Source organism: Leptonychotes weddellii, chromosome 9 (assembly GCF_054177405.1).
Source record: "Leptonychotes weddellii isolate Sample4059 chromosome 9, ASM5417740v2, whole genome shotgun sequence".
In the NCBI taxonomy this organism is placed as follows: Eukaryota; Metazoa; Chordata; class Mammalia; order Carnivora; family Phocidae; genus Leptonychotes; species Leptonychotes weddellii.
Genome location: NC_138377.1, coordinates 86199330 through 86209116, shown reverse-complemented (window position 1 = coordinate 86209116; position 9787 = coordinate 86199330). Strand labels below are relative to the sequence as shown.

General features: G+C 37.0%; 1 protein-coding gene across 15 annotated transcripts in view; it reads left to right on the top strand.

Moving 5' to 3' along the window:
- The window catches only part of ZNF280D (zinc finger protein 280D), a 301459-nt gene that overhangs the window by 208278 nt on the left and 83394 nt on the right, over nucleotides 1–9787 (top strand). For all 15 annotated transcript variants that reach the window (XM_081831114.1, XM_081831118.1, XM_081831120.1 and 12 more), the window contains 2 exons: nucleotides 7247–7417; nucleotides 7738–7847. In XM_081831114.1, the coding sequence (XP_081687240.1) occupies nucleotides 7247–7417; nucleotides 7738–7847 (281 nt within the window). The remainder of the gene's footprint in view (nucleotides 1–7246; nucleotides 7418–7737; nucleotides 7848–9787) is intronic.

Genomic DNA, 9787 nt, shown 5'->3' with positions numbered 1-9787 from the left:
GTGTCTGTTTTTGTGCCAGTACCAGTCTTGATGACTATAGCTTTGTAATGTAGATTGAAATTCGGAATTGTGATGCCTCAGCTTTGATTTTCTTTTTTGAGACTGGTTTGGCTATTCAGGGTCTTTGTGGTTCCATACAAATTTTAGGATTGTTTGTTCTAGCTCTCTGAAAAATCCTGGTGGTATTTGATAGGAATTGCATTAAATGTGTAGATTGCTTTGGGTAATATAGACATCTTAACAATAGTTGTTCTTCCAATCCATGAGCATGGAACATTTTTCCATTTCTTTGTGTCCTCTTCGATTTCTTTCATCAGTGTTTTATAGTTTTCAGAGTACAGATCTTTTATCTCTTTGGTTAGGTTTATTCCTAAAGTATTTTATGGTTTTGGGTACAATTGTAAATGGGACTGATTCCTTGATTTCTCTTTCTGCTGCTTCGTTATTGGTGTATAGAAATGCAACATATTTCTGTACACTGATTTTGTATCCTGCAACTTTATTGAATTCATATGTCAGCTCTAGCAATTTTTTGGTGGAGTCTTTTGGGTTTTGGGATATAAAGTATCATGTCATCTGCAAATAGTGAAAGTTTGGCTTCTTCAGGATGGCTCCTGTTTCTTTTGTTGTCTGATTGCTGTGTCTAGGAGTTCCAGTACTATGTTAAATACAGTGGTAAGAGTGGACATCCTTGTCTTTTTCCTGACTGTAAAGGAAAGGCTTTCAGTTTTTCCCCATTGAGGATGATAATTAGCTGTGGGTTTTTCATGTATGGCCTTTATGATGTTGAGGTATTATGTTCCCTCTATCCCTACTTTGTTGAGAGTTTTTGTTATGATTGGGTGTTGTACTTTGTCAAATGCTTTTTTTGCATCTATTGAGAGAATCATATGGTTCTTATCCTTTCTTTTATTAACATGGTACATCACATTGATTTGCGAATATTGAATCACCCTTGCAGCCCAGGCATAAATCCCACTTGATTGTGGTGTGTGATTCTTTTAATTTACTGTGGGATTTGATTTGCTAGTATTTTATTGAGAATTTTTGCATCCATGTTCTTGAGGGATCTTGGCATATAGTTCTTCAGTAGTGGAGTCTTTTTCCTCATAGAATGAATTTGGAAGTTTTCCTTCCATTTCTATTTTTTGGAATAGTTTGAGAAGAATAAGTAATAACTCTTCTTTAAATGTTTGGTAGAATTCTCCTGTGAGCCGTCTGGCTCTGGACTTTTGTTTGTTGGGAATTTTTTTGATTACTGATGCAGTTTCTTTACTGGGTTATCAGTCTGTTCAAGTTTTCTGTTTCTTCCTATTTCAGTTTTGGTAGTTTATATATTGTAGGAATTTATCCATTTCTTCCAGGTTGTCCGATTTGTTGGCATATGGTTTTTCATAATATTCTCTTTTTTTTTTTTTTTAAAGATTTTATTTATTTATTTGAGAGAGAGAGAGAGAGAGCACATGAGACGGGGGAGGGTCAGAGGGAGAAGCAGACTCCCCGCCGAGCAGGGAGCCCGATGCGGGATTCGATCCCGGGACTCCAGGATCATGACCTGAGCTGAAGGCAGTCGCTCAACTAACTGAGCCACCCAGGCGCCCCATAATATTCTCTTATAATTGTTTGTATTTCTGTGGTGCTGATTGTAATTTCTCTTCTCTTTGTGATTTTATTTATTTGGGTCCTTTGTTTTTTTGATAAGTCTGGCTAGGGGCTTATCAATTTTACTGATTTTTTTTCAAAGAGCCAGCTCCTGGTTTCATTGATCTATTGTTTGTTTGTTTTTTTTTAGTTTCTATATCATTTATTTCTGCTCTAATCTTTATTCTTTCCCTTGTTCTGCTGACTGTAAGCTTCATTTGTTGTTCTTTTTCTAGCCTTTTTAGGTGTAACATTTAGGTTGTTTATTTGAGATTTTTCTTGCTTCTTAAGGTAGGCCTGTATTGTTACATATTTTCCTCTTATGACCGCTTTTGCTGCATCTCAAAGCTTTTTGACCACTGTATTTTCATTTTCATTTGTGTCCATGTAGTTTTTAATTTCTTCTTCGATTTCCTGGTTGACCCATTCATTTTTTAGTAGCATTTTGTTTAATCTCCATGTGTTGTGGTCTTTCCAAGTTTTTTCTTGTGGTTGACTTCAAGTTTCATAGCGCTGTGATCAGAAAATATGCATGGTATGACCTCAGTCTTTTTGTACTTGTTGAGGCCTGATTTGTGACCTAGTATGAGATCTGTTCTGGAGAATGTCCCTAGCACATTTGAAAAGAATGTGTATTCTGCTGCTTGAGGGTGGAATGTTCTGAATATATGTTAAGTCCTATCTGTTCCAGTGTGTCATTCAGAGCCACTGTTTCCTTGTTGGTTTTCTGGTGAGATGATCATTGTAGTGAGTGGAGTGTTAAAGTTCCCTATTATTATTATATTATTGTCCACGAGTTTCTTTAATTTTGTTATTAATTGCTTTATATATTTGGGTGCTCCCATGTTGGGGGCATAAATATTTATAATTGTTAGATCTTCTTGTTGTATAGACCCCTTTATTATGATATTGTGACCTTTTTCATCTGTTGTTACAGTCTTTGGTTTGAAATCTAGTTTGTCTGATAAAAGTATTGCTACTCCAGCTTCCTTTTGATGTCCATTTGCACGATAAATATTTTTCCATCCCCTCACTTTCAATCTTCAGGTATCTCTGGGTCTAAAAAGAGTCTCTTGTAGGCAACATATAGTACGGTCTTTTTTTTTTTTTAATCCATTCTGACACCCATTGTCTTTTGATTGGAGCATTTAGTCCATGTACATTCAGAGTAATTATTGATAGATATGTCTTTAGGGCCATTTTATTACTTGTTTTGTGTTGTTTGTGGAGATTTTCTCTGTTCCTTTCTTCTGTTTGTCACTTTGTCTTTCCACTCAAGAGTCCCTTTTAATATTTCTTGCAGGGCTGGTTTAGTGGTCATGAAATCCTTTAGTTTTTGTTTGTCAGGGAAACTCTTTATCTCTCCTTCTTTTCTGGATGATAGCTTTGCTGGATAGAATATTTTTGGCTATTTTCCCCATTCAGCACTTTGAATATGTCATGCCACTCTCTTCTGACTTGCCAGATTTCTGTGGTGAGATCTGCAGCTAGCTTTATGGGTCTTCCCTTGTAAGTTAGGGACTTTTTTGCCTTGCTGCTTTTAGGATGTTTTTTATGACTATATTTTGCAAATTTAATTACAATATGTCTTGGTGTTGGCCTGCTTTTGTTGATTTTGATAGTTCTCCATGCTTCCTGGATGTGAATGTCTGTTTCCTTCCCTGGATTAGGGAAGTTTTCAGCTATTAGTTCCTTAAATAAGTTTTCTGCCCCCTTTTGTCTCTCCTCCTTGTGGGATTCCTATAATATGAATGTTATTACATTTAATGGGGTCACTGAGTTCTCTTTGTCTATTCTCATTATGCATAATTCTTCTTTTCTTTTGTTCAACTTCATTATTTTCTATAGTTCTATCTTCTGTATCACTTATTCATTCCTCTGCTTCTTCCATCCTTGTGTTCTCTGCATCCAGTCTGTTTCAGATCTCAGTTATTGCATTTTTCATTTCTGACTGATCGTTTTTTAACTCTTTTATCTCTGTGGTAAGGGCCTCCCTGAAGGTCTTCCAATTTTTTTCTCAAGCCCAGTGAGTATTCTACGATTGTTGCTTTAAATTCTCAATCAGGCATATTACTTGTATCTATTTTGATTAGATCTCTGACTGGGACTTTTTCTTGTTGTTTGATTTGGGGTGAATTCTTCCATCATGGCATTTTGTCTAAGTCTATCTTCTGTGAGTTAGAAAAGCCTGTCAATTTCCTGCTCCTGAGGCTAATGGCTTTGTGAAGAAGAGGCCATATAATGTCCAGAGCCTGGTGCTTCAGGGAGTGTCTCTGGTGTGTGCTGCATGTACTCTGGTGCTGTGTGTTGGCTGCTCTATCATTCAGTCCAGTTGTATGCAGAGGCTCTCCTTGCCTGTAGGAGGCAGTGTTTGGGCCTTGTCCAGAGTGTGGTGAGTTTTAACTAGGTGCACTCTGGTCTGCTTATTAAATGAGATTTGATGCTACTTCTACTAGAACTGAATCCTTGCAGACCTTTCCGGTTGGGAGATGTGTGTGCAAGAGTTTCTGCTGGGGGGTGGGGAGAGAAATGGCACCAGCCTACTCCTTTGTCCCCAGAGAGGGGGCTTCGTGCTTGCTGCTCTTAGGGAAGGACTCCCAGAAGAGCAAATGAATAATTTTCCTTCGTGTATCCCAGGCATTTTTCAGACTGCTGCTTTCATGCTTTCATGCTGTCTGTCTCTGGGTTGCTTGCTTGCCAGGAGCGTCGCAGTACACTTTGGGCTCTATCCCAGCCAACCCTGCTGACTTTTAAAACTCGAAACTTTAGAGATGTGGTGTGGGTAGGGGCCTGCATTGGTCTGCTCATGGAAGGTCTTGCTGCACTGGGACTAATGCAGGTTTGATGGAGAAGGACAGTTGAGCCAGAGGCAAGGGTTGTGGGACTTGGAGCAAGCAGGCTAGGCAGCCAGTATCCAGCTGAGCTTCCTTTAGCAGGTGGCTCTGTGCCTCTGCTGAGGGGCAGGGGAGAGAAATGGCGCCCACTGGTTCTTCTGTCCCTGGAGAGGTGTTTCTGCCAACGCGGCCAACATGGCCTCTCACAGATATGCTCCAAGAAGTGTAAACAATCTCCCTGCTGTGTGCCTTAGGCATTCCTCAGATGGTGCCATCTGCCCCTGGGGTTGTTTGCCAGCTTTCTCTCCAGGAGTAGGGCAATGCCCTCAGGGATCTATCCCAGCCAAACCCACTGACCTTTACAATTCCAATCTTCAAGTCCTGCTGTTTGCCAAAATGCATGGAAATCAGCCTTCGTGTTTTCCCAGCCAATAGCTTTGGGGAGTTCTCCTTGTGCCTCTTTCAGCCACCAGGGCTCCCTCCCCTCTGCAGCACCTGTGATCCCGTGATCCATTTCTCTCCCAAACCATGTCTCCATACTTCCTACCTTCATAGATGGGGCCTCTTCTCTCTCTTCTTCCTCTAGTTGTGGAGTTTGTTCTGTCAGTCCTGAGGTTGATTTCTTGGGTAGTCAAAATGATTTCATAGTTATCTAGTTGTGTTCAAGGGACAAGAGGAGCCTAGGGTCCTCCTACTATGCCACCATGTTAGCTCTCTCCCCCCCAAATTAAATTAATTAAAAAAATTCAAGTATAGGGGCACCTAGGTGGCTCAGTTGGTTAAGTATCCAACTCTTGATTTCGGCTCAGGTCATGATCTCAGCTCAGGTTAAGCCCTGCATCAGGCTCCATTCTGGGTGTGAAGCCTGCTTAAGATTCTCTCTCTCCTGGGGCGCCTGGGTGGTTAGTTGGTTAAGCAACTGCCTTCGGCTCAGGTCATGATCCTGGAGTCCCAGGATCGAGTCCCACATCGGGCTCCCTGCTCGGCAGGGAGTCTGCTTCTCCCTCTGACCCTCCCCACTCTCATGTGCTCTCTCATTCTCTCTCTCAAATAAAAAAAAAAAAAAATCTTAAAAAAAAAAAAAACATTCTCTCTCTCCTTCTCCCTCTGCCCCTTTCCTTCTCTAAAAAAAAAAGAAGAAATTTTAAAAAATTCAGGTATAATTAAATAGTGTTATATTGGTTTCAGGTGTACAGTATAATGATTCAACAATTCTATACATTACTTGGTGCTTACCACAATAAATTTATTTTTAATCCCTGTCACCTGTTTCACCCATCCCCCTACCCACCTTCCCTCTGGCAACCAGCAGTTTGTTCTCTGTATTTAAGTGTTTGGGTTTTTTTCTTTCTGTCCTTTTTTTCCTTGTTCATTTGTTTTGTTTCTTGAATTCCACATGGGAATGAAATCATATGGTATTTGTCTTTCTCTGACTAATTTCACTTTAGCATTAGATTCATTATATCCTCTAGATCCATCCATGTTATTGCAAATGGCAAGATTTCATTTTTTTTATTCCATTTATTTATGTACAAAATCTTTATTCATCTATTGGTGAACACTTGGTTACTTCCATATCTTGGCTATTGTAAATAATGCTGCAATAAACATATCTTTTAGTGTTTTTGTATTCTTTGAGTAAATACCCAGTAGTGGAATTACTGGATCATATAGTAATTCTATTTTTAATTTTTTGAGGAACCTCTGTACTGTTTTCCACAGTGGCTGCACTGGCTTGCATTCCTGCCAACAATGCATAAGGGTTCCTTTTTTTCCACATCCTCATCAACATTTTTTATTTCTTGTCTTTCTGATTTTAGCCATTCTGACAGGTGTGAAGCGATACCTTATTGTGCTTTCGATTTGCATTTCACTGATGATGAGTGATGTTGAGCATCTTTTCACGTGTTTTTTGGCCATCTGTATATCTTTGAAGAAATGTCTGTTCATGTCTTCTGCCCATTTTTAATTGAATTATTTGGGTATTTTTTCGTGTTGAGTTGTGTAAGTTACTTTTATATTTTGGATATTAATTCCCTTTTGGATATATCATTTGGAAATATCTTTTCCCATTCTGTAGATTGCCTTTTTGTTTTGTTGATGGTTTCCTTTGCTAAGTAAAAGTCTTTAATTTTGATGTAGTCCCAATAGTTTCATTTTGCTTTTGTTTCCCTTGCCAAAGGAGACATATCTCGAAAAATGTTTCTATGGTTAATTTTAAAGAGATTACTGCCTATGTTTTCTTCTAGAAATTTTATGGTTTCAGACTCACATTTAGGTCTTTAATCCATTTGAGTTTATTTTTGTGGATGGTATAAGAAAATGGTCCAATTTCATTCTTTTGCATGTAGCTGTCCAGTTTTCCCAACATCATTGTTGAAGAGACTTCTTCCTATTTTATATTCTTGCCTCCTTTGTTGTAGATTAATTGACCATCTAATCGTGGGTGTATTTCTGGGCTCTCTGTTGTATTGCACTGATCTGTGTGTCTGCTTTTGTCCATATCATATTCTTTTGATTACTACAGCTTTGTAGTATATCTTGAAATCTGAGATTGCAATACTCCAGTTTTATTCTTCTTTTTCAAGATCGATATTTGGTACACCCCCTGACTTTTGATCACATCAATTTTTACCGTTATTTATTGTCATTTGAATGATAGGATAATTCAGTTGTATTACATTTAGTTTAGCTCCAAAGTAATTTAGCTTGTTATAAGTAATATGCTAAAGTGTTTAAAAATATATTTCCAACTATTTAATTCATTGTAGGTATGAATGAAAGTTCCTTTTTATCAAAACGTCCTTCTACTTCTGAAGTAAACAGCGTTAATCCAAAAAAGCCAAAGCCCAGTGATGGTATTTCTGGATTAAATTCTTCAGCTGTATTTCCTTCAGTTAAATCTCTTTCAGTGACATCTCCCCAGGCTACATCATCAAAAGGTAAATGTGAAATGTGGCATATAAAAAAGAAATTATAGGGGCTCCTGGGTGTCTCAGTCGGTTAAGCATCTGACTTTTAATTTCGGCTCAGGTCATGATCTCAGGGCTGTGAGATTGAGCCACACTGGACTTCGTGCTGGGCAAGGAGCCTGCTTAAGATTCTCTTTCTCCCTTTGTCCCTCCCCCCCTTAAAAAAAATAAATTACAGTATTTATACGTAAGTTTTAGAAGTTGTAGTAAATTTACAAACTGTTATTAGTGGTTATTTAAGGTTATAGAGTGATGAATTTTGTATTATATATGTTTTGAATTTATTTTAGGTACAAATACCTCATCACATCAATCTAAAAATGGAACACCTTTTCCAAGAGCTTGTCCAAAGTGCAATATTCATTTTAATCTTTTGGATCCTTTGAAAAATCACATGAAGGTAAAACTTTTTCAAAATTTAATTTTAAAAAGGTTTGCAAATACCTAAAAATACTGATTGATTTATAGTAAATGTTTTGTGGAGATAGGTAAAAAATCTTCTCCTAGTGGTGTTTCCATATAATTTAGGCAAAGATTTATATTCATAATGATTATTTACATATAAGATTTTAAAATTTCCTCTGAATCATCAAATTTTAAGATTAAATTTATATGCATTATAATATATGCTTTTTATATTCTAATTTTAAATGAAAATAAAGTATTAATCAGAAAATCAGAATATTTTATAGTTTGGTATACTTCAAACTTTTTTTTAAAAAAAGGTATATAGTTTCTTCAGTTATCTTATTTTTGTGTCCATGGTAATATGTGCATGTCACATTACACAATGAAAATCTGAATTTCACATTTAATTTTCAACACTCAGACTTAAGCCCCAAATGATGGATGATGGAGCATTTCATATGAAATAATTATTTTAACTCCATTCAGAATATAGTTGTGTAATTGTCATTAATTAATTCAGATTTTTTGTTGGAATAGGAAGCTCTTGAAGTTAAATTTTAAGAAATTTTCGGGGGTACCTGGGTGGCTCAGTTGGTTAAGCATCTGACTCTTGATTTCGGGCTCAGGTCATGATCTCAGGGTCATGAGATCCAGCCTGGCGTCAAGCCCGTGGTTGGGCTCCATGCTGGGCGAGGAGCCTGCTTAAGGGTCTCTCTCCCTCTTCCTCTGCCCCCTTACCTCTAAAAAAAGGAAAAAAAAGAAATTTTCAAAGTAAAAATGAAATATGAGGTGTAGATAACATTTCACTTGAAATATTTTAGTACATATTACAGTATCCTACTGTGTCTGAGGATAGCCTGTATTCTCTTTGCATGCCCAGTGTAAATGGCAGGAAGAGGGAAAGAGGAAGAAAAAAGTCCATGTAGATTATATGAAGAAAGAAAGGAAGGAGGGGTGCTTTTGTGGTTCAGAATAGCACGGAGTCTGCTTGGGACTTGCTCTCCCTCTTCCTCTGCTCTCCTGCCTTCACACACACACTCACTTTCTGTCTCTCTCTCTAAAATGAAATAAATCTTCTAAAAAATACAACATTTGACAGAAAAAGTAAAATAAGGAAACTTTTTTAGAATTTCAAATACAGTCTCTTTATTCATATACAAAGCTGTATTTGGTCTATCACTACTTTCAGCTCTCAGACTGTAGTCCCTGATAATTGCTCTTTGTGCTTTCTTCTTACGTGAGAATTAACCTGTACAAGTGCTTTCACTTTTTTAATCTGTGTAACATTTTGATGAGAAACCTGAATTTTTTTTTTATGTTTTGAATTTGGAAAAAAGGGCTAAATTCTTTAATTAACTTTAATTATTTGAGTAGGTAATACAGTGATATTCAAAAAAAAAAGTTTACAAAGGCGTACAAGTAAAAAAATCATAATTGTGTCTCTTATTTACCTGGTTCCCAGAATGACTCTCAAAGAAAATTATTTTTATTAGTTGGTCTTTGTATTTTCCCCAATTTTCTTTCTGCATATACAGGTAAACAGAAATATTCTTATTTCCTTTCTGTTTTGTGTATAATTTATAGCTTATTATATATACTTCTGTACTAGAGAAACTGGCAGCCATTTTCCAAAATGTAGCTTTACTTCCAAAATGTATTGTAGCATTGTTTGGGATTACTCATATTAGAAACAGTCAAAATTTCATACAATATTCATATAATAGAATACAACCTTTTAAAAGAATGGAATCTCTATAATAGGTAATGATATGGAGAGATCTCTTAAGACATATTTTTTTTTTATTCTTATGTTAATCCCCATACATTACATCATTAGTTCTAGATGAAGTGTTCCATGATTCATTGTTTGTGCATAACACCCAGTGCTCCATGCAGAACGTGCCCTCCTCAATACCCACCACCAGGCCAACC